The following is a 25,315-nucleotide window of genomic DNA, read 5'->3' on the forward strand; positions in this document are numbered from 1 at the left end:
AATCCACCCTTGTGGGCAAAAAACCCTAAAATTAGCTGGCAAATGGGTGTTTTTATCATATGAGCTACTATGACTACTTGGAGGAATCCCTACAGGTCTGAAAACAATAATAATCAAAATTGTATTTCTTAGCCTTGGATCCAAAAGTATCTTTTACACATAATGGAATCAAATGAACCAAATCTAAAGTATTCTTTGTTCCTATGCCATATGTTCACTGCCTTGCCAAGCACACTTCTTTCCTTCTAGAGCAGGATCCTGTGTTCTCCTCTCCTCAAATCCTGCCCTCCACACTACATGACAAAGTCACTGCTTGATGATTGTTTGTGTATACTATTCCTTTTCTCTTTTCATCCCCAAGTGTTTTCTCAACGTTTAAGAAAACTTCAGAAAAACAGAGAAGAGGTGAAAACAAACTAAAAAGTACTGCATTAATGAAGCCTTTTAAGTTTAACTGAGGACTTCAGCCTCTTTCCACTAGCTGCCCCAAAGCATACCTACTCCTATGAGGGCTTTAAAATTCAAAGAGCACCAAGGTTTTGGTGTGGGGCAGGGTTAGGATTGTATCTAGGTGGCTGAGGGCTGTCTACTCAGCTTCTGTATGCAGCTGTGTGTCCATGGCCTGCTAGAAGGGAAACCTCAACCATTTTGTGCCGCTTCATTTATGTGCCTTCAATATAAGCCCTATTCCTCTCCCAGCACCTGTATGTTGTCATGCCACCTGTCCCAAGTTATTAAGTAACCTACATGCATTTTGAAATAGCTAATGATAAATAAGGCGATTTCTCTCATGATAGTGCTTGGACTTTTTCATTCTCCTGCTTATTATGAAACATGTAGGCTGATCATTTTAATGAGAGTTACAAGAGGAGAGAGAAACTTTTAGCCAGCCCTGGAAATGCATGGGATCGTTTTGAAGCTGAGTAATCTCTCCTTATTGCACGCTGCGTTAACCAGGACTTCTGAAAAGCCTGTTGTTTCAGTAAGTTTGGTCTTTATCATTTCCTTCACCCTCTCAGTGGTCTCTGTCACTCTGACAGGTTTTCAGTAGAGGGTCTTTTTTTTTTGAGATGGCACCACTGCTTTGCTTCGGTCAGCGCTGGGAGGGGAAATGGGCAATAGAGAGGAGGAAAACCCTGTGACAGGGGAGGACTCCTGAAGGATGATCCTTTTTTGCTGTAGTGTTGCATTTCATCCTTCCTGCAATAAGGAATTTATAATTTTGCATTGCAATTTTTCACAGTGTTTCTTATTCCACACCAGCTGGGACTGTAACTGTCAAACTTGCAATTTTCTTAACATCTTAATTGTAAATTAGATAATTACAAAAGTATTGTGTTAAAGTTCTTTTGTGTCTTTTTTTTCCTGCTGTGAGGTTATAGATGAAGCTATCTGTCTATTATATTGTCTAGTCTCATAATTACTAAGTGGACGCAGTGTCTTTAAAATTACGATTCAGGCTGAGAATATTTTATTATTTGTTGCTGCGAGAAACATCTGGAGAGTGCTTAGAGCTCAAGTGCATTACAGTGTTTTGTGGACACAGTTTTATTGCATTCTTAGGATTTGTCCCTTTCATATGGCAGGAAGAGCTAACAGAGGCACTTTTTTTTTTCTGAAGGTGATTCCAGATACAGAATTCTTCAGGCTATGTGAAGGTGGTTCTTTCTGTTGGCTGTTTGTTCAGTCTGAAGTAGATAATGTTCTGTTGATATGTCCAAAAATGCATCATATGGGTCAGTATTATCTCTTTCTGCTCCTAGGCAAATTAATAAAACAAATTTTAAAAGTGCAAAGGAAAGCAGGCGGCTGGCTGATTCAAAGGGTGAGGCTATGTTTTTCATCACCACCCTTTCAAAGCCTCTCTGAATCAAAAGAACCATTGGATTGCGAAGGCAAGACCTATGCCACACCAGAAGCTCCCAGTTCAGCAATTTTCCCAGGGTAAAATTATAACTCATGTTTCCTCAGCACAGGCTGTAACTGGCAGCGTTCCTTCTACTTCTAAGGGTGAAATTGCTGGGGGGAGAACAGACATCTAATGTGCCTCTGGAAGTTTTACAATGGGTGTTAGCCTGGCTTTCTGAAAAGGGAGACGTTCCTCTGGAACATACCCAAGGGCAGGTGCTATTCAAACTGTAGTGTAAATTAACTTTAAATAAAGTAGTGTGGGCTTATTTCTGTTGGGGTTGTGAGTCAAATTTGCAGAAAAGGCCCATTTTTCAAATTCTGACAGTTGATGACAATCTTCCAGTTATCCCACTGTAGTCTGCATTCTTATGAGTCTTTAAAATCTTCAGATATGACTGCAATTCGAGATGTTAATCTTTGTTCATGTACTGATAGGATCTTAACTCGCAAACAAAACAGCCGATTTTAGCAATGCTTGTATTTTGGTGTTTCTTCTCACCAGGAGATTATTGGACAAATTGCAGACTCGAGAAGAATGTAGCCAGTTGGTTTTTCTCCCTGCTCAAATTTTGACATCACCTTTAAGGAGTTGTTTAACTTTGCATTCAAATGTACCTGCATGGTCTTGGCAAAGAGAAGCTCTTTCCTTTTTAAACCCAGGAAGGAGCGTTGTGTTGCTTGTTTCTTCTTTTTTTTTCCTCTTGTGTTATTCTTATGTAAAGATTCTTACAAAATGTGCTCATAGTGCCTGCTGGAAGTGGATGAAGGGCCTGAGTGAGAAGTATGACTGAAATTATTTAGTCACCTTAACCTATGGAGTGTCCACCTGGGAGGAGTAGATGGCAGATTACTGTGCTCAGAGCTGCTCCTTCCCACCTCCATGCCTGACCTGAACTCTGCATACCACTCAGGGCCAAGGTGGCTGTGGAATGGCATCAGTGCAGCAGTAGCTGTTAGCTGTTCTGTGCTGGGCTACTCCCAGCCTGGGCACAGCTGCCCAGGTGGCTGCCTTTTCTAGGAAGGAGGTGCAGGCTCCAAAGGAGTCCCAGGGCTTGTACCTTGTCTGCAGAGGCACTGGCAGACTACACTTCTTGCGGCCAGGATGTGGTGGTCCATGGTGTTTGGGTCAAGGCTGCTGCTGGAACAGCTAAGGTCTTGTTTGAAGGAGAACCGGTCTGTTATCTCCTCTCTGCCAATAGGCACAACTTCTTTGTGTGCTTGCTTTCATGAAGTTATGGGTAAATTCATCCTCTTTCTGCTATCTGAGGTTTGATAGAGGTAAGAGAAGTGAGTGATCTATTTTCTGGATTTAAAGAAAAGTAAATGAATCTATCCTTTGGGCAGTGAAGCAGAGGCTTTTGTATCAGCTGGAGTGTTGTGGTCAGGGCTGCCAGGCTGTGCAAGGCTCCTAAGGCCTGGCAGCCTCTTTTCCAGGGACTCTTCATCTCTGTAAAAATGTTTCCTTTTATTAAAATAAATAAAAATTATTGCATGAATATGTCCAAGATAGCAGTAGTCTCTCTCCATCAAGGCTGAGGAATCTATTGGCAATTGGTGGCTTGTATCAGTTCCTGCAGTACCTGTCAGGATCCACTTTCTGTCTGTGAGAGCAAGGACATGAGAAGAGGAGCCTGGCTATGCATGTCTTTAAGTATTTGGGGCTGGGCAGATGTAGTTAGAGGAGGCTCAGGCTGGGAAGGCTGCTCTTCCATTTGGTCACTCCTAAATCAGTGCTATTGTCAGTTTGAATAGAAGCTGGTGCAGAATCAGCTCCTAGTGGAACAAATGGTCTAACATAGCAGGAACCTGGCCCATCCCTATTGTAGGACTTCATTAGAGGCAGTGCAGCAGGTCTGCTGGCCTTTGGTCTGGTGCCCTCCTTCATCCTCCCAAAGGGTTACAGGACTGTTTTGCTGGCCGCGTTCTGGGTTGTGCACCCTGTGATTATATAGTGTTGGGTGGGCAATTGTGTGCTGTGTAGTAATTGAGAGCAGCTTTCAAATCCGGTTTTGCTTGTAAATTAAACTGCCACTTTTCCCGAGCAAGAGTCCAACCAGTAGCAAGTCTGAAGACCACAGAAGTCTGCTTCCTTTACAGAAAGCAAAGTGGCTAGTGGCTGTGTGCCAGAGGAGATGATGCACCTGGGCTTGACCCCCACGTTTAACATGGATTTTATTTTAATGGTGTGTTGGGTTGCATATATGCAGAAGATCCAGCCTAAGTTATGGGCTTAGGTCAAGTCTGGCATCAGCCACAGTTACCACTGGCTTGACCAATGTTTAAAGGGTGTACACAGGATGAAGAGGGTAGGACATACAGAGGTATAGAGCTTTACTTAGAGTGCTTGAATTTAACAAATGAAAGCATTTGGTCTGGCCTCACTAATGCTTACGCAAACAAGCAAGGAGTTGAGTTAATCTTCCATAAAAAATGCAAACTTTAGCATATCCTGAGGGGCGGTAGTAAACTTTTGCATGCAGTTTCAAGGCCTAGAGGAATCTTCAGAAAATTTTCTGGGAGCCTAAAGAGAGAAATCCTGTCTCTGTAAACTTGATGTTTTATAGATTTTGGATTTTCCTATTGCTGCAGTGATTGTATAAGCATAGCTCCTGCCCTTATTCCTAAAGCCTCCTTCTCAAATTAATTAGAGATTTTCTTAAGTTCTCAGTGGCCAGTCTATGATGGAACTGTGGTTAAAACTGTTCTGCTGAAGTTAGTTTTGTGCTGCAGGCTCAACTACAGTCTACCTGCATTTTGGGGTTTTCAGAGTGTCTTCAAGCTCCTGTCCAAGGACACTTTTCACTGTCCTGAACCTCCAGGTAGGCAGTGCTCTTCATCCAGCAGAAATACCCCACAGATCATCCCATAGTTCTTGCCTTGCCCCTGGTTCTCTGCACTTGTGGCATTTATTCTAGGTCTGATCAGCTCTGATGAAGACCCAGCAAGACTCATTGTGCCAAGGAAATGCAACTATTTTCTATCCGATGCTTGCAGTACTTTGCAGGCCGGTGTGCCCAGCTGGTCCTGCATCCAGAGGAGGAAGCTGTAAGAGTAGCAAGTAGGATGTGGAGCAAGGGAGACTCGTCTTGAAGGCCCACAGGGGCTAGCATCTCTGGGACAAGGAGGACGTGACAGTTGAAATTTTCCTGTCAGGTAAGTGCTCCGCTCAGCTTTGCAGTTTGGGTCATCGCATGATACAGAGTATCTCACTTCCAGGAGTTGGTTTCAGCTATATCTTTATCTGTTGATGTCCTCGACTGTATTCCCTGGCTATGATACACTCTGAGTATCTCTGTCTTTTCTTAGGCAGTCACATGTCACGCACCTTGGTGTGAAATGCATTGCTGTCAGTATTTCTGCAAATTGTTCTGAGTGCTGCAGACATGGCTCTGGCTTTGGGCAGAGCGAGCTGCTGCTTGGTGAAGCAGTTGGGTCTTGTGCTGCAGTTATGCTTCAGCATCTCAGAAAAACCGTCCTGACTTCTCAAGCTCGCTATTGTACTTGACTGTCTTGTATAGAATAATTCGGTCTTCCATCACATGTTGACAGGCATTCAGGATGTAAAATGAGGTTTTTCCTCCAGAGATCTAAAATAATTCTTCTACTACTACCACTGAGTCTCAGAGGGCCTAGTATCTCAACTTACTGTGTCACTAAATTGCATCTGATGGCGTTTGGGGCCTGTCTCTCACACAGCACTCAAACAATTGTTTTGGAGTTTTGCTTTATAAACGTAATTCTTAATGTTCAGAGTCAGCAGTCTAAAGCTTGCAGCTGCAAGGGAAAGAGCATTCAGATTATATTGATGAAAGGCAAAACATTACAGCGCAATCGGCAGATTTTTGCCAGAGAAAGTGATGCATTCTTTGTTTTGCAGACCTGATGGCACCACTACAGCCCGAACATTTCCTCAGTGAGCTACCATCGGTGTAAAGAAGAAGAGGAAGAAGAAAGAGCATTGATTTGTGTGAAGTGCAAAAAGCGTAAAGACTTTTTGCAAAGGGCCTGAGCCGCTTCTTTGTGTCTGTTCTTCAGAACGAAGGTGAAAAGAAGGCACCACCATGACACTTAGGAGACTGAAAAGCATCTGGCATACCCTGTGCTGTGTTCTCTGTGGATGTGGTGTACTGTGGCCAAAGCCAAGAGAGCACATTGTGAAGAATGCAGTGGCCATGGAAGATTCCAGGGATGGGTTTTCCCCTTCCAGCAGAACAAGCTTCCCGGACCCTTAGCCTTGTATCTCTTTTGTGCTTGTTACCCCTTCCAGAAGAGTTGTTTGTACTCTGCTGATAGTGTTTATATTGAATAAATGCTTTCTCCAGCCTCTTTGTTGTGGTGACTGTTTCTGCTGAACTGAAAAAAAATGGAGGGTACTTGCTTAAGCATTGTGGTGAGACGTGGTCATGATTTTTTTTTTAATCTTTAATGAAATGTTTATTTTGAAAAAAGTGTCTCCTCAGAATGAGGACACTTCTGCAGGAGCCAAATCAGAGTCATCTTAATGTTCCTGGTATGCATGAGGGACTTGAAGCAGGGTTTTGTGCATCCCCACAGGCTCCCATAAGGATTAGACCACTGTTATTTCAGAGTCAAGGAGCACAGCTGGCCCTGAGATTTGAATAGTTCTGCTACGTACTGAAGGAAAAAGCCCTTGTGCCTCTAACTTTGGAAGATTTTTAGGTGTTTGGATTCGTTTTCCACACAGTGGGATATGTACATTCAAAGATATTTCTGCTGGGAATTGCTGACTATGCTGACTACTTTTGCCACTTCAGGTGGTTCCTTGACACAAAGCTGTGAAGAGAAACATCTCTTATGGCTTTCTATTGTAAAAATACAATGATTGGGTGCGTTACAACAAACTCCTGCACCATTATCATTTCTTCTGGCCTGCCTAGATGAGACAAGTTGTCCTCACCTCCACCCGAAAAGTCCAAGAATGTTTGAAGTATGTAACCTTGACTTTTTCTACAGGGATATTTGTTTGAATTGTAACAAGGAGGATACAATATTTTTACAGTTTGGTACAAAGATTAGAGCTGAAGCATGCTGTGTAGCATTTATACATTCCTTCTTGAACTGGGCTGGCTCATGGACAGTGTGCTTGCTGTGTTAACCCTGGCCAGATATGCCTTGACTGACAGCCTGAGATGATCCTCTTGGTCATGGGAGTTAAGTAGGTGCTTGGCACTTGAATGTTGATCCTCCAGTGAGTGAGCTTGGGTTGTCTTGTAGCAGTGTGGTTTTTGTCAAGGCTCTTGGCTTGAGAAGGGAACTGAAATGACTTTGCCTAAGACCACAGAAGTGTAAATAACACTTCTGAAACCACTTCTAATCATAGCAGCCTAACATGAGCAAATGTTTTCAGGGGAGGAGGAAGCCTCTTGTCTCTTTGATTTTGCACACTTAGCAGTACATGTTAATACCTCTTATTCCTCAGATATCTCTTATTTCTTCCACTTGTCACCAGGTCGGCATGGTTCCTGTGTTGTTCTTTGGTAGACCGGATGTACTGGTGCACATCTCAGCCCTACAACTGTGTTTTTTTTCAGCCTGGACGTAAATGCTTATTCTTTAATAATACTTTTTAACAGAGTTGGTGAGAAAGAAAAAGAAAAAAAGAAAAAAGAAACCAGGGAGGAGAGGAGATCTGAAAGGTTTCCATCATGATCCTCAGTACCATTTGGTAAAAAGTCCAAACGAATTGTGTAGGTCGCAGGGAAGAGTTCAGGGAAGGCTGCTTTGGTTCTGTTGCCTCTACATGAAGGCTCACATAAGGCAGAAAGCGAGAAGTGGGTTCAAATGTACTTGAAAGACCTGGGTCTACCAACTGCTTGATATTCAAAGGCTCCTCTAGTAACTGCAGGGAAGCAGAGGAGACCCAGATCATTTTTCTAATAGGGTAATGTTTTTGTGTGCTGAACTATAACTGCAAAGTGTTGTAAGACCTAAATATCTTTCACCCGCTAAGCACATAGATTTTAGTAGCTCTTTTCAGCATGTAGTTTGAGCAGTAAATTTGTTCTGGGTTTGGAATCGGAACTCATTAATTTGAAAAGTTGTTGGAATCAAAATATTGGAGTACAAATAATGATAAATGTCTTACAAAGTATCTCAAGTATCTCCCCTTCTCCCCGGGAGGTGCTGAGAAACCTGAGTCCCTGTTCTTATTTAATTTTTTTCATAGGATAAATACTGAAATATTTGTAAAGGAAAGATACCAAGTGGAAATGTGAACTGCCAGCAGAACAGGAAGGTTGCTGCTCCTATAGCCAGCACAGACTCTAGCTGTACTTTGTGTCCCACTCGTGAATAAAGTCGGTGCAATTCCCATGGCAGAAAACCACCTCCATAATCTCCCTCCCATGTGGGAGCAGCCATGGTTGAAGTACAAACCCTTCCTGGGCACGGAGACCTACGTGAGATGGAGCACACCAAGGCAGGCTGCCGAGGAGCCTTTCGGTCATTTTTGTCACCAGCTGTTTTAATAGCTTGTAATCAGCTGGATCCTGCTGTGTTTGGTTTCTACAACTCCCTTCTCTCCTCTAATTGTTTTGAAGGAATTGTATTTGTAATCACTTCAGGTTAGTGGAAGTTTAATTTACCAGTAGTGCCTTATTATAACAACTTTTTTCTATCTAAGCTTGCTGAGTTTGTATTTGCAATAGTCCTTGACGGTTTTTTTCAGAGAGACTATCTTCCTATCTCATCATCTCCATAGCTAAACTATCTGACTCCCAGTTTGTCAAGCAGAGTGTTCTTAACACCGTGCTTGTTGGACAGTGATCTTTTCTGCTATGCTGATGGGATGTGCCACACAGAAGAGGCTGTTTTTTAATAACCCAGTTCTCTGAATCCCGTTTCTGCATCAATTTCTCAAGGGCAACTGGATAGAACTAGAACAGCAGAGCTACCGTTGCGTAATTTCAAAGTGGTTGCCAAAGGAGTAGTGAATGGTTTTCATCTTTGTAAACCAGGGCTGGAGCAGCATTAGGTTATTGTATTTAGTATCTAAATGTTGAACACTCAAGTGTTGTTTATTGAGGCAGGTAGCTTGATGGGTGAATATTGAAAAGGAGGAGGAGGGTGAAATAAAGCAGCAAAGGTTTTCATACAGTTATAAATATTTTATTTATTTATTGGGAGTTTTAATAGGTAAACTTTGTACAGGGCTGCTTGGTTATGTCTCACTTTTGGAAACCAACTCTGTTTTCTTACATTTTTTTTTCTTTTTTTTTTTTTTTTTTTGCCTTGTGAAGTGCCCGTGGTCTTTTGAGCTATTTCCCGTCCTCACGGTGATGTTTATCCTATGCCTTCTCCTCCTGTTTCATATGCCCAGTACTATCACAGCTCTGCTGAATGAGGTCCGAGCTTAACTACAATATTAACCCTGAAAATCTGTTCATTTTCTCCCGAGCAGCCCTGGGCAGGATATACAGGAGAATATGTCCAATTGAAAAACTATTACAGGCTCCCTAGTGCTGCAGTCTGCTAAATTGTAGCAGGAGCGTGTTACAGAATTTATTTTTCTTTTTGCTCTCCGCTTTCTTTATTGGCTTTTCAAACTGTTTGCCTGCTTTTGAGCTCCGCAATGTGTTCCCTACTCCACCGTGAGTGCTTTTTTCTCAGTCAGTATCTTTTAGTGCCTTCTTATTTCTGCCTTTCCAGTCATCGTTTTGAATTTTTCCTTCATTATTTTGCTAAATACCTTGCTGTAGATCAGTAACATCTTGGGTGGTGGTTGTACCACATAGCATTTATAGCAGACATTAGTTTTGCATAGCGTGTGTACCGTATTTTGTCTGGACTTGTCTTCATTGTGCTGCAGGCACCTCCTCAAGCAATTGTAGTGATTAAGAGAGGTATTTCTGCAAATTTATATTAACTTCTGCTTATGTAGAAACGGGGGGAAAGAAAAGCAAAAATGGCAGCACCTCCCCGGACCCCAACATCTAAACTAGGTGTTTTTCTTCATCCTCTTCATTTCTATCAGTATTTGACCAAAGCTTGTTTTTGTGCATGAAAGAAAATTAGTTAAGTACCTTGTGGTTTATAGATGCCTTTTGTTACGTATTACTTGGATTTATTGTGCAACGCTGGCCTGTAAATCATGTCAGTTAGACATTTACCTGGCTCACGTTGCCTTTATGGTTTGAATCTCTAACAGCCATGAAAAACGTATAAATGTTTTCAACAGCGCAGGGCTTTGCCAGTCCAGATTCCCTGTAACTCTGTGCTTCTGCGAGGCTTATACCCAGCTCTGTGAGATGTTTACAAAGAAGCCATTAGGTTCTGCAGCTAAAAGACGTGTTGAAAGAACAAAGAGAGTTTTGTGATGAAGTGTATCTGACTTCTCGCTGCTTTGCTTACCTTTTAAATGTAAAACTGCATAATTTGCAAGGGCTTTTATTTCTCAGGGCATCTCTATAAGATTCCACCAGTGTGGAGCTTCCCTTCAGCAGAAAGCGCGGTCGTCCCAAAACCGCTCTCGAACGCATTTCTATTTTAATCCCCAGCTTTGAATACAGCCTGCCTTACTGGCTCGGGCAAATGGCTCTGCCCTGCCCCACCCCGCCGGGCGCGCAGACGAGGAGCACACTGCTCGCTGGCGTTACATCGCTGCCTTTGTGACTAAAAGTTGGTTTCATCAGCATCAGCTCCCGCTCCTCTTTGGGAGCCCGCCTGCCTGGGGAAGCCGCTCAGACCCGCTGCCTATGTGGGGCACGCAGGGGCAGCTCTCGCCATCCGTGTAACTTTTAAATGGAAGATGTCTTTCTCAAAGGCTGCCGATGTCCAGCGGTGTGCAGTGCGTGAACGGTTGACTAGTCCAGGTGTTTCTGCTTCTGTTTCCGTGCTATGTGAGTTGGAAATTCGAGAGAAGAGTGTGCAGAATGGAGGAGTTGAGGGTTCGTATTTCTCTTCTGACTGCATAGCAATGACGGAGGGCTTGGGAAGGAGCATAAATTCTACCTGTGGCTTTTAATTAAAGAAAATAGTAATTGTTCTTAGTCTTTCTGTCTGCGGCTCGTGGTGCTTTTGTCAGAGACTTTATCAGCTCTGAAATACGAGAATGAGCTTCTTTCTCCTTTCTGTTTGGGTCGTCTGTCATGAGCAGTGTTCAGGAGGAACTTGTTGCATCAAACGTGATTTCTGCTTTGTGGACTTGAGCGTTGCATTTTGCCACACTTTACCTATTTAAAACACAGCTGGTTAAGACTTTTACAGATGGATTGATTTAAAAAACTGCCAAAGATTTCTCTGTGCTTAAGATGAAAGACGATAAGATGAACATGGTAAGCTGAGGCTACGAGACAGTGCTGTTGACTGGAGACTGTGGGTTTCTGCGAGGTTTTCAAGACGATCATTAACCTGGGTCTATCTCTTCACAGGACAGTCGGCCCAATATGTCAAGACCTCTGATCACTAGATCCCCTGCATCTCCATTGAACAATCAAGGCATCCCCACTCCAGCACAACTCACAAAATCCAACGCTCCAGTTCACATTGATGTGGGTGGGCACATGTATACCAGCAGCTTGGCCACGCTTACAAAATATCCTGATTCCAGGTAACTTTAAAAAGATTGTTCTGCATGTCTTTGGCAACTCCTTTTCTTCAATTTCATGCTTGGACGTCCTGGGGCTGTCTTAGAGTGATAAATTTAGTTCCTTTTGTTTCAAAATGAAATTAGGTTTCTTTGTTCATAGGAGGTTAGAGACTGACTTTTCTTTCTGTGATCCACAGTGTTTCAGACAAATGGCATTTCTGCAGATCCCTATGTTTACGTACTCAAACAAAGTGAAGAACGCTGACTTTCTACCATATTTTTATGCCTGGGCATCCATTCTGTGGCTTATTACAACCAAAAGCTGTACAAATACTGCGTTGAAGTCCGAAGTTGGGGGTGTTGGGATATTTGTTTCATTCGGCTTTTTTTTTAACTTTCCCTTCTTTTTTTTTTTTTTTTTTTTGGACTTTTGGGGACCTTTTTTCCCTGTATTATCAATATAGGACAGCATTAACTTAATACTTGTTGCTGGATCTTAGGACTTTTCAGATAATTTCTCTCTTAATTCTCACATTCTCACTTTATATATCTTCTAAATGAAAAATATGTGGCTTTGGTAACTTACTGGTATTAAGCAATTAGAAAGCTTTTGGATGCATGTCAGTAGAGTAGATGTAATAGAAGTGCAGCTTTGCAGTTTTAAGAGAACAAGGGTTCACTGAACGTATAGTGTGGGAATGTTTCATAGTGGTGATGGGAAATAAACACTGCAGTGATATTGTAACTCTAAAAGTGGCTATCAGAGGTTGATTTTGTTTACAGAATTAGTCCATACCTACTGTAGGAGGAGAACTGCTATCTTCATGGTCTTTCCTCACCAGCATTTGAGTAGGGGTGGAAGAAATTTAAGGCATAGCTCCCCTTTTTCCCCAGCTAGATGTACTCCTCCCTCTCAGCTCTGCACTGCTAAGGCGGAAAGGAAGTTCTGCATAGTGCTGTAGGCATAAGCCTATGGGTTCATGGGAGCAGAAGACCCAAAGGTCCCTTGATATGTGGCCTTCTTCAGAGGTGCAAGGCTCAATCTAACGGGACAGGTGGATTAATGCATGGGGGATTAGTAGGAGAAGAGCAGTGCAATCTGTCAGATCCTTGGCATAGGCATTTGGCAGCATTGTCACCTTGGTAATTTTGAGATCACTTTTTTTTGTTGTTTATGATCACATAAAGAATCACAGAATTGTAGGGGTTGGAAGGGGCCTGTAGAGATCATCTAGTCCAACCTCCCTAACAAGGCAGGCTCCCTAGACCAGGTTGCACAGGAAGGCGTCCAGAATAGGTCTTGAATGTCTCAAGAGAAGGAGACTCCACCACCTCTTGGGCAGCCTGTGCCTGTGCTCCGTTACCTGCACTGTGAAGAAAAAAGTGTGAAGGGTTTAAGTGATACTGTCCACCACAATGAGACTTTTAATTCTTGTTTTGTGACCTAAAGGAATTAAAGAGAACCTTATAATAAATCGAAGTACTCATGCTAGTCTGTGATGTCTTGGTGGCATCCTATCACTCTAGTTGAATCTCAGTTAAGTGGTTCATTTAGCAAGGACCCAGAAAGATCCTTACTGCAATTCAAGCAAGCCAATTCTCTTTTTCTGCTTCAAGAGCAATTCCCTCTATTAATTATTGCCTTGTCACATGACTGATCTCCCCTGTCACCTTTGCCCATTATTTTGAGCTATTTTAGTAACAGCAATTCACAGCTGAGGCATTTATTTAGACTTTTTTTTTTGTCTTACTAAGCTTTTGTTTCTAATGGCTCTTTTTACCAGAGTGATTTCATGAGTTTCTTGGTCCCACAACTCTAATTTGCCTTTCCAAAGGTCACAAGGTACACTTCACGGAGTATGATTTTGTTCTAGGGGTTGTTTTCACTGGCACTACTGCGTTTGCAGCATTGTCAACATAGATTTAAGTAGGACTGGAGGAGTGCTTCTAACGCTGAGACCTGACAGCGCTTGAGGAAGAGAATGGTAAATAAAGGCATGTGAAAGAGAAACAGCTGGGCACATGGCCTTTCTTCTGACACTTCTTCGAGGAAGGCCAGGCAGAGTGAAGTAATAGAGGCATTGCCAGACCACAGGCCCACCTTGAGAGATTGAAGCAATGTATGGAAAAGCTTGAACTGTTCTTCAGAAATGGAACCTACCCATGTCAGGAGTTTTTCTTAGGACCCGGTTGTGTTCAGCTACTACGAGTGATGATTGTTTAGGATTTCCTCAGTAGCTGGGGAAATGACGGTGCCTGAAATAGTAGGGAAATGCCTTCCCGTTGTGTATGTCTTCTTACAGTGCAGTAGGAGAGGTTGTTGCTATTAATGCATGCAGCTTCTGTTTCCATGTCAAATTCACCAGGACAGCATATCTCTTTTTAAGTGAAGAAACTGAAGTATCTTTCCTAAGTGTTTAGTGGCAGTGGAATTTAAACTTAATGCATTCTACATTCAGTTGAGTTATTGTAATACTTTAAAGTGGGAGCTGTGCCTCTAGTATCAAAGCCAGTTTAATAAATTAAACATTTTGAAGCTCTTCAAACATAATGTAAAGAAAACCCAAACTCTAAGTTATAGTCATTCTGTTTCAAGTCGTTCTGACATGCATTTATGTCTCAGTTCTGACAGAAAGTGTCTTTTGAACCCCTTGATGAGTGAATAATTCCAGCATAGCTATTAGAATCTGGAATTCCCAGCCACTTCCAGAACTTGAGATATTTCTTTTTTAACGTTAGTAGCTTCAAAAGAACAATTACTAAACTCGTTTGGATGTCAAGACAGTGGCATGAAGCAATAAGCTGGCAATCATGATACTATAGTTTGTTTTTTGTCTATGAGATCTTAATTTATTTCCAGTGTTGTGTGTGTATGTGTGGATGGTGAGTTCTAGGTATTAATTACCCAGTAATATTTAAGCCTTAGTACAGATTCCTCCTAGGAGCCTGACCTGGTCAGTCTGTACTCAGCAAACTAACTCTTTTAGTGCTGGGTTACTCTAGTCCAAAGTTTTGGTCAACTTAGTTTAATGTTCTCTTTTTCAACCAATATCACATTTGTGAATGAGATCAAAACTAAGGTAGGGTCTCAAAGATCTTTTTGTGTGAGTTGAATCCTCCTGAGGCTCATTGTCACATGAAGTATTGCTTGTGAAAAATAAGGTCTTGATTATCTTGCCTGAAAGAGCACTGCTCCAGGGATGAGTCAAAGCATAGGTTGCAGGCTCCAGCATCTAACAGGTTGAAACATGAAAGTCATTAGGCTCCTGACTCGTATTACATGCAGTCTAAGGGCCAGAAGCCTAAAATGAACCTTTCATCTGTGGGCCAGGTACCAGAGTCATCTTTCTTTGTGAGATTGAAAGGGTGATATCCAAAGCAGCAGTTTTGGAGTCACTATGACTTGCCAGTGTGGAGGAGACCTGTTCTGATAGAGCAGTCTTTGCTTCGGAGTGAGTGTATTCTTCCTTCATCTTTTGGATTTAGTAAGAACTGATCTTGTGTCTCTCCATTCTCCTCCTCTTGAACAATACAGTAGGAATTGGAAAGGGTTCCTTAAACTGTACCAGGTGAAAATTTGCACCTTGCAGGGTACATTTGCTGTAATTCTTTTGTTAGATCTCTGAAACTTGTTTGTTACTTGACATGTAAAATACCTACTGACAGGTATCCATCCTTTCCTCCAAAGAAAACCTAGGAAAGGTTAGAAAAGTGTCTTGCTCCCTGCACCTTCCTATGGAAAGGCCACTGTGGGATTCCCTCAAATGTTCATACAAAGAACAAGGAATTAAGGCCTAACTAAATTCTAGCCAAAGGCTGGTGCCTTGAAGCAGTCCAGCAGCCAAGCAGCTTATCTTCTGCTGGCTTAAATTGAGTAAGCCTGGAATTTAAATTTCTGAGCTGAAATAATGCTTAAATTTCATAAAACATCAGTAGAATAGAATTTAGGGGATCCCAGCTTATATTCATGCTCTTCTCACAAGTAAGATCCCATACGGTCATGTATTGCATCAACAGGCTCTCCCAAAGCTATCAGTGAGACCATGCCTCAGACATGATCTCATGCAGCTGAATAATTCAATTTGCCAGAAGTAGGCTTCATGAAGAGGCAATTGGATTCAGTGTATTTGCCAAGAGGACCTAATGTAAGGTCAGTCTACTGAAAAAGGAAGTAGTAGTTTTCTTTAAATGCCTGAGCAGGGACAGATGTCCTTTTGTGTACCTCCCCCCAAGAAGACTGTAAGCTCTGACATGTTCACCACATGCTGACTCTTCCTCCTGCTTCTCAGTTGTTTATCAATGGCTAGGCATACATCTATGTGAGCAAATCAAACAATGCTGTTTGTACTCTGTGAGGAGTCCTGAGGTTTTGGAATTTGTTTGTTTTGAACTAGATCGTGCAGGATATTTCATAACACAACGTTATCTATTAAGGATTTGGGTGCACTGCTTTATTTATGTTTTTAATCACTTTGCTTTTGCAAATGAAGTTTTTCAGAAACAAATCTGCTTTCAACAGCCCAGGGTAAGCCCGACGGTTTTTATTCCAGGAAAGATGGATACACCTTCTCATGGTCACCAAAGAGTCTGAGAAAACTGGCTCGAGCTTTTAGCCAAGATCTGATTATGAGCAGAGGAAGCACAGGCCTGTTATTTCTGATAGCTGGACTTAAGCAGCTTACTCACCTTTTCTCAGTGCATTATCATATTGCATAAGATTGAACCCTTTGCTTGGAGATGGCATTTCTACACCTCTAAGCTTTAATGCTCTGTATGGTATGTACCAAAAGGTGTTGTGCACCAAGCTAAGACAAAGTCAAATGTCTGACAGGACTAAATGTTGAGATGTTTGACTTTGATCGTGTGGGGATCAGCTCTCTGATATCTGATATCTGCTATCAGCAATATCAGCAGTGTGGTCTATCAGAGGTTCAAAGCATCTGGACTTCTAATTAATACTGTCCAAGTCACACAGTACAAACCTTTGCATAATTCCAAAACATCAAATTGCCACATCCTATATTCCCACTGTAGAGTTGAAAGATTTCATTAAAAGCCTTGGATATTTTTTCCTTCTACAATCTGTTGGGGCATCTGTTTGCATTGCTACATCTCCCATCTTGAGTTACTCCCTGTATATGAAGGTGGGTTCTTCTTGAATAGTGTTTCACAATACTTCCAAATTTCTGCCCAGGGCTATTTCAGGTTTTCATATTAACCAATCCATTCATGTCCCAGTTTTCTTACCCAATCTTCCCTCTCAGCCCTCAGGGAAATTAAATTTCTCACACCTGGATCTAGTTAGGACACTAGCTTTTTTTGGTTCATGAGAGTTTCTTTTGCATCAGTAGCACACAATTACTTAGGAGATTGTCCAGACTGTCCTTGGCCTTTACTGACAGGATGGGAGCAAGGTTTATCTGTCCTTCACCAGTGATACACTCTTGAGTTAGGCAGGATGACGCTGTTCACTTATTTCAGAGCTCTGGCAGGTTCTGCTGTCTGAACACTGTTTACAATTCCAGAAGAAGACACTGACTTTGCCCTTAGTATATACTTCTGCAGTTTGCAACACCATGCTGGAGGCTTCTTTTTAGGTTGGAGGTTTGTTGTGGTGGGGCTGTTTCACATTTTGCATAGCACTGTCTCTGCAACACCATCATGAGAGTAGTCGTGTTACCATTTCCTACTCACCTTGGATGGTACCTTTCAGATTACTTTCATATGATGCTAGTAGTTCCAATAAATGCAAAATCTTCTAATGAATGAGCTTTTTTGTTGTTGTTGTTTGTTTGCTTTTTGTTTTTATGGAAATGCTAATAGAATGGGAATTATTACATTCTTACCTCCAGTCTCCTTATTTGTATTCGTCTTCTTTGAAGGCATATCTATATCAGTGGAACTATTTGGTGATCTTTCTAGAGTAGCATCATCAAAGCAGGTGAGGTAATACTTCTCAAATCACCGTGTTAAAGATCTTATACAACTTTCTTTCTTCTACAAGCTGTAAAAAGCCAGCTCCCTGAAGAGCTTTGAACATAGTTATATGCCAGCTCAGGCAGTTGCCTTGATGTGAGTGGTCCAGGCAGCATTTTATTTATTTCTTTTTAATATTTTGTAACATTCCTGGTGAGGGAAATAGATAGAAAAAGTAGGTATTGGCTCAGATTACCAATTCTTGCTTGCTTATCTATTTACTCACCTTTTATATTTTATTACTTGATTGCTGCATGATCTTGTGGTAAATAAAGGAGTTTGGGATGCAGAGATATTTTGAATCCATCACTGACCTTTTCTGTGACTCAAGATAATGGACATAACTGAGGTTTTGTTGCTTTCTGTCAAAGCTTGCAAAAAAAAAAAGCTATTTGTAAAATGCTTTGGGATGACGATTGTAAGTGTGAAGGATTGCTAACTGCATGTGTAAATGTTTATAGATATCTGTGCTAGAAACAGCTGATGATGTTGGAATCATCAGAAGCTGTATCAGTAAAAAATGAAATGCTGATTCAGAAAGAGCATATGGAGTACAGTTAGTCCAGCATAGTTTAAAACTTTTGTGCTGTCATCTGCTGTCTCTTACTCCTGCTGGTCTGTGTTTTGTTCTGGACGCTGTAACCAACTATACAAATCTGAGGGAAAATAGTGCAGTGAATGATAGTGTACTCCATGCCTATTTCAAGACATTGAGAGAGTTTTTTGCAACTGATACTGTGAAGAGAAATCTTTTCTAACGCACATCTGTCAATAAAGAGCTCAGAGGGGTATTTTCTGGTCGAAGATTAATTGTGTCTCTAGGTGCACATATTGAACTCAAGATACATATTGACCTCACTTTGTCTCAATTAATGATCACCACGGGTCAGACATCACTGTCACCTTGGTAGAAGTGAATATTTTCTGAATCTTAGTCCTGTACTAAATTTGCCTTGCAAGGTCAGCAAGTCATTGCTGTTGCTTGTGGCTAGTGACTGGGTGAAAGAATTAATATCATCAGTTTAGCAGGTTTCCATGTTGTGTGGTCAGTAACTGTCATCACTGGTAGTGAGTCATTACTGAACCATCAGGATTATGTCTTTATGTTATGAATGTCTCTAAAACTGTATTGGTGTATTATTTGTTTGGAGGATTTAAAATGGTGTTTTCTACTTTTTATATGCTAGTGCTCTCAAATGACTGATATAATAGTGAAATGAAGATAGCGGATAGAAGATATATGGAAACTGATAGAAAGTAGATGTATGGACTTCCTATCACGGGAGTTCATGCCGTGCTTTTATCCATGGCTGCGTGAGTATGATTGTGCAGATGGAAATATTAAAGAAAATAAATTTCTGTATTCAGGAGTGTTACAGAGTGAAAGGCTTTATCCCCTTATTTCTGAGACTAGTAGTCCTCTGAGTCAGCAAATGTTTATCTTGAGGGAAAAGATCTGTATCCATATTGTCAGCAGGGCTCAGAAGTCTGTTTACCAGTAGGCTTGCGTGAGGTGGTACGGTTTGAATCAAGATCACAGAATCACAGAACTGTAGGGGTTGGAAGGGACCTCTAGAGATCATGGAGTCCAACCCCCTGTCAAAGCAGCTCCCTAGCCCAGGCTGCACAGGTAGGCGTCCAGGCGGGTCTGGAACGTCTCCAGAGAAGGAGACTCCACCACCTCTCTGTGCAGCTGTGCCACTGCTCCGTCACTGCACTGGGAAGAGGTTCCCACGCACATTTGTGCGGAACTCTCTATGCTTCAGTTTGAGGCCATTTCCCCTCGTCCTATCACCACACACTGCTGAGAAGAGTCCAGCCTCGTCACTTTTCCTCTCACTCCTTAGATATTTATAGACTTGGATCAGATCTCGTATGTCAGTCAGCAAGAGGAGGGATATCAATAACTACTTTTGAAGGGTCTGTGCATTGAGAAATCTTCTCTTTCCAAGGCTTGGTACAAGCTCCATGGATGGAAATGTTTTAGTGAGGAGCAGTTTGTTGTAGCATTTAGACTTCTCAGCTCAGTAGCATGGCTTCATAAACCAGCCTAAAGGCATCCAAGCACGTTCATTTGAAATAGCCAAGAAAATACTCAGGAAAAATGAGAGTGCTGAGTCTGTGGGTTGTGCTTCTCTGATAAGGACAAGCCCATTAGAAACTGAGGTGGCTGCTTCCTGCTTGGCACTGAAGGATTTGGCTTATTGGTCATTCTGGTTGGGTCTAGATCTCAGCAACAGCCTTGAGGCTCACTGCTCTGATTTGCCTTTCACTGTACCCAGTCCTTACACTCAGGAACCTCTCTGTTAGCATTAGATTCAGATCCTGCTCCAAGACAAACTGTGTGGGCTTCATTGGTCTTTCATAAATTGCGATGCAGTTGCTACTCAAATTGGTGTCTTGTATGTAGGCAATTGCCGAAGTAAATATTTGACTTCCTGTTTCCCCATCAACTCCCAGCCACCTACTGGATATGTTTGGAGCTTTAGGACATAGATTCTGATTTCTGTCTTATTTCTTTCTGGTAACGATCAACTTTCCTGATGGATTTCATGTATTCAAGCCTGTTTGCCATTTGGGGATATGTTTGTATAGAAATTTGGGAAAACTGCTTAGGTTATCTTCACTCTTTCTAACACAAACAAGGCTAATGCCTTATAGTGGGTTGGCCAGGGGACTGTCACCTGTTCCTGTTATGTGAGCATGCCTTCTAAGTTAACTGGTTTAGAGTGTATTCAAATGCAGCTGTGTCATAACCAGACACCTGTCATCTGACAAGCTTTAGTTCTCCTTTGTCATTCATTTCCAATCTTTATGTGCTCTCAGACCTTAGCTCTCAGGATGTTGCAGTCTCTTCAATTGCATCTTTCTTCAGTCCCTTTCAGCTATGAGCATTGAGCCTAATTATGTCACCTGAATTCCTTCATTGCTTTGGTGTCATTTCTGCTTCTCCTATGTTTTTCTGTCTCTTTTAGAAGGAGTTTGAGCTCAGAAAGGTCAAAACTGATCTTTACCTGGTTAGATGAAGTCATATTGCTTGCTGCTTGTCCGGTTCTCTCCGTGCGCCCTTGGGTTTCTGGCTTCTATTAATGGTGAGCTGCCTGAGAGGACTTAAACAGACTGCATATTTTATGCCTACCTCATATGATGCTTTCACTTGTAGTAACAGCAGTTCAAAGGATGCTGTGAGACTCAGTGGTATTGATCTCTTGCATTGAATCTTTGAACTGGTAATAAGAATAAAGCATTACTAACTGTGGTGTGTGTGTTAGCTTAATCCATCACAGTTGTCTCTACACCTCATTTGGACAATTTTCCACTCTTTTTGAGGCACTTTCTGCTTGTCTCAGAAATGTGAGGGGCTCCTGTAACAGTCTGAAGGCATTTAAGCTGAGCTTGGAGCTGATCCTTGTGGTCTACTTTGAAAGGAATTTAGGAACGCAGTGGTCTAGTGGTCACCTTCCCAACCAGTCCTTCTGCTGTATGGTATGGTCTGCGGAGACTCAAAGCAATATGGCACAACATTCTTCATGGACTTGTTTATCCTGCTTCCAGCTAACTCAGCTGTGCTGCCTCAAATACCCTTGCTTATTACTTCAAGCTGATCTTCTATATTGCTATACACCACTGCGTTTTGCAGTACAGGCACTCAGTGAAAGGAGAGCAACACTGGCAACTCAGTTTTTGTGAATCAACTTCGTGAGGATGTAGAAGTGGAAGAGAAGGGTAATAGAAAGGTACAGATAGATATTTTTTTTTCATGAGATGGCAGTGCAAAGCAATATTAAACGCAGTGGGAGCATACTTCAGTAGTTCATCAATTTATAAAGACAAAGATTAATTTTGCTTCCTAGACCCCAGTGGGGTTTTCATGTTAAAGTGTGACTTGTCTGTCAGTCAGATGGTAGGCATAATTGTTCTTTAAGTGACCTATTAAAATACCATTCCTTTTAATTAAAATTTGTATTTGTGTTCTTGCGCAGCCTATGTCCAAACTGTTAAAGCCCTTCTTGTGCAAGGTGCGTTGCAGGTAGGGAGCTGTGGGACACACATAAAACGAGAGGAGTGACGAATGTCCCAGTGCAGCAAAATGGGGCTTGCCTTCGGCTCCAGCTGGTGGGGAGGGAGATGGAGGGATAAGAAGCATCTCCCAGCACCGCACCCAGGCTCTCTGCATTCCTTGCCTAAGACATTGCTCGTAGTTACTACTTGTGGCATAGAAAGTTATAGTACAGAGCATTTCACATAAGTGTGTCACTTCAGAGCAAATGATAGATTACGTTCTTCCACACCCCAGAAGTATTCTTTGTGCTGTAATTAAAAAATAAATGTTGCAACATTGGATTGGAAATATTTTCTGCCATACAGTGAATTTGTTTTGTTAGGTTGCCTGGGTGTAATTGCAACAATGTCAGGGTATTAAAACCTTGTCACGGGGTAATCGTTTCCTGCCACTACACACAGTGCCAAGGACTGCTTTGCTTAGCAGCAATACTGCTGTTTATCTCCATCAGCGGTGGTTATTTTGCTTCTGTGGAACTTTTTTGCTTATTTTGTTGCCCATATGCATACTATAAATTCTAATTGTGAGTGAATGCTAACCACAGACCTTCAAGAGTGGGAAGGAGTGCCGTGCCAGAGCACGGCAGGGCTGGGAGATGCTCCCGGTCTGCCCAAACTTGTCAGCGATCTGAGGGGAGGCCTCCCAAAATGGAGCTCCCTCTTGCCCGCCTCAAAATTGATTCTTCTTAAACAGCTCAGAGTGCCCTGGGGGGCTCATGGCTTGCATAAAAAATGAAAGCCCTTCCTGTCTTAGAGCAGCGCAAGCAGTCAATAACAAAGGAGAAAAATGATCTTTTAAGTGTGTCCCATTGAATCCATTATCTTGAGGGCCCGTGTGCAGTGCTTCATCAAAACATCATCATCTGGGTGATACATGGGGAGGGAGCAAGGCAGCATTCAGGGAATTCAGAGAAGCCTCTGTGGTACTCTCAGTGCCACAGGACAGGCTAAATATGATGCGAGCCAGAAAATGAGAGCTGCAACAAAACTGATATGTTCCTCTATATAACAAATGGATTTCGTGTTACACATGTTTGAGACACAAGCAAATTGTTCAGGAAAAGTTTGGAATGTTTCTTGTGTCAGTAGGAAAGCCCTGTTGGGCATCTGTTAGAATAATTGCTCTGCTTTAGATCAGAATACAAACTTTCTGATTTTTTTATTTTTTAATTTTATTTTATTTTATTTTTTGCATTACGATGATAAAGGAGTAAAAAAAAAAAGCAGCTCTGGTGCGGCCACACCCCGAGTACTGTGTTCAGTTTTGGGCCCCTCACTACAAGAAGGACATTGAGGCCCTGGAGTGTGTTCGGAGAAGGGCAACAAAACTGGTGAGGGGTCTGGAGCACAAGTCTTATGAGGAGCGGCTGAGGGAGCTGGGATTGTTTAGTCTGGAGAAGAGGAGGCTCAGAGGAGACCTTATTGCACTCTACCACTTCCTGAAGGGGGGTTGTGGTGAGGAGGGGGTGGGCCTCTTCTCCCTGATAAATAACGACAGGACGAGAGGGAATGGCCACAAGTTGCGCCAGGGAAGACTTAGATTAGACCTGAGGAAACATTTTTTTTTCTGAAAGAGTGGTCAGGCACTGGGATGGCCTGCCTAGGGAGGTGGTTGAGGCACCATCCCTAGCACTGTTCAAGAAGCGTTTAGATGAGGTGCTAAGGGATTTGATTTAGTAGTTCAGTGGGTAGGGATGGTGACAGGAGGATGGTTGGACTAGATGATCTTGTAGGTCCTTTCCAACCTAATGTACCTATGAACCTATGAACCTAAAAACAGTGTTTGGTACGCTGTCAGTGCATTCTAGCCTTGTTTTGTCAGGTTGTCAAGTGGTGAGACTCACTATCATGAGCTGAATTGGTGCTGAACTTCAGGCTCTTGTGAGTGAGTGTGTCACAACGGTTAGTTTTTAAATGTTGGCATTTTTTAAACGTTTTGCAAGCCTGTAGTAGTGATTTGTATGTTTTTCTTAGAAGACTCAGTGTGTGAGGAGGATCTTTGCTTTTAGCTGTTCTGAGTTTGCAATGTTTACTGCACAGCGGTGTGTTTTTCCAGATGCCATGTTTAACTGCTGAATTTTTTGCAGTTAGTGTTTCCTTTCTGCAAATAATAAGCACTTTGTTAGGTCATATAAGATAACGCTGACAACACTGGATTCATTTCCAATAATCAGTAGTACCAGTAATTCATATGTGCTATTGAAAAAAACGTATTTTTGGAGGTCAGATGCAAGGGGGAGGAGGAAGAAAAAGCTTTCTGGAATACAGCTGACCTGTCAGTCTTACATCCTTCAGGGTGTCCTCCATTTCCTTTGGTGAAAGGTTTGCTTAAATAAACTGAGCAGTAGGCAACGGGTGTGTGCTTTTGCACAACATCCATCCAGGTGCATTGCTGGCCATGGTGATCCTAAAGGCAGTGTGCTGTCAACATTCCTAATTGGTTATTACCCAATAACACACACCCTCGAGTGTCTTGGGACTACAAAACACTTTTTACCTAGCCTTCCTACATGAATAATGAAAACTTCAAATATTCATCCAATTATATTCAGCCTGTCTCTTGACTGAGGGTTGCCAAATGCAATTGGACATACTTCTGACATAGAATTTCAGGCTGTATCTGTGTTGGAAGAGCTTAGTCATAATTCTTGACTTCTGGGGAGAGATTAGATAACACCGTGATGGTAATTTCTCCAGCCTGAAAACCTATTGTTTATTCACTTTTGCTATTAAATTCTGGTTTAGTAGCAGTATAATTGCAGAATTTTAAAAATCCATTTTTTAATTTTGTACTTGGAGCTTGCCACATGAAGCAGCACAATTTGAAGCAATAAGATGTTTTGCTTGTTCTCCAAGTGCTGCTGATACAACTGCATGACTGAAGTCACCGTCAAGCATTTGAAAGGCAGATAGTTATTTTTCATAGAGCTAATTTGTATTGTTTTTTCCTCTCTTAGGTTTTCAGGTCATTTTGCTGTCAATTGTGATTGTCTCCCTATGTCTTATTTTAAAACGGATTTTTCTTAAGTCTTGCTAACATGTTGTTCTAGGTGGAAGTAGGTGAGCAATGGTAGTGAGAAAGATGCCTCCTTGCTTGGTTTCTCTGTGGAAAACCAAACTCGTGGAAAAGGATGATGAGAAAAGCTGCTGCTTTTCAGTAGCTAATGCCTATTTGGAGGCTCTGCTTTATGCCAGGCATTCTCATTTTTCCAGCTTCTAATATTGTTGTCTCATAAAGCTGGGCCCTGGGCCATGCCTTTCATACTGGCCTTTCCCTGCTTTGTAGCTAACCCAGATAAACTCATCAGCAGAACTACAATTGTGCTTTCCCCTTTCCCCTTTGGATTAATGGCACCAGCTCCTCATGACTGAGTGGATGCTGCTCTCTGAGCTGCAGAGGTCTGGTTCCAGGTGAGCCTTTCATTCTTCACTTCAGACACAGAAATAACAGCCCTAATAAGGTGTGCTTCATGCGTCTCTCTGGTAGGCTTTAACAAAAGGAGAGGCAAAAAGGATGTGTGTCAAGAGCTGGTTTGAAAATAGAAACAGCTGGTACGGCTGCAACTTTCCATTGCAGTTAGCCTCCATCTAGGTCACTTTATTACCCATGAAAATGTAAAGGAGCTAGCTATGTAAGAGGTGTGAGTCCTTCCTTCTTTATATTAATAGAGTCCTGAAAACATGATGTGTCACAGGAACTGGTGGAGAGAACCAGGTGTCTGTACCGTGCCAAAATCACAAAGCTGGTGGTACATTTTCATTTGTAGAATCAGATTGGCCGTGTTGTTTCCAAACTCATCCCAAGCTGTGGGAGGGCTG

General features: G+C 42.1%; 1 protein-coding gene across 5 annotated transcripts in view; it reads left to right on the forward strand.

Annotated features, from left to right (window-relative positions):
• Positions 1-25,315, forward strand: part of KCTD1 (potassium channel tetramerization domain containing 1) — a 97,279-nt gene that overhangs the window by 53,239 nt on the left and 18,725 nt on the right. For 2 of the 5 annotated variants that reach the window (XM_065752609.1, XM_065752605.1), the window contains exon 2: positions 11,301-11,479. In XM_065752609.1, coding sequence (XP_065608681.1) covers positions 11,301-11,479 — 179 coding nt within the window. Of the gene's footprint in view, positions 1-6,279; positions 6,302-10,570; positions 10,818-11,300; positions 11,480-25,315 lie in introns of those variants that run through there. The other 3 variants (XM_065752606.1, XM_065752607.1, XM_065752610.1) reach the window with 3 other exon arrangements.

This window comes from Cyrtonyx montezumae, unplaced genomic scaffold (assembly GCF_038088225.1).
Source record: "Cyrtonyx montezumae isolate F1298 unplaced genomic scaffold, pur_monq_1.0 scaffold_8, whole genome shotgun sequence".
Taxonomy (NCBI): Eukaryota; Metazoa; Chordata; class Aves; order Galliformes; family Odontophoridae; genus Cyrtonyx; species Cyrtonyx montezumae.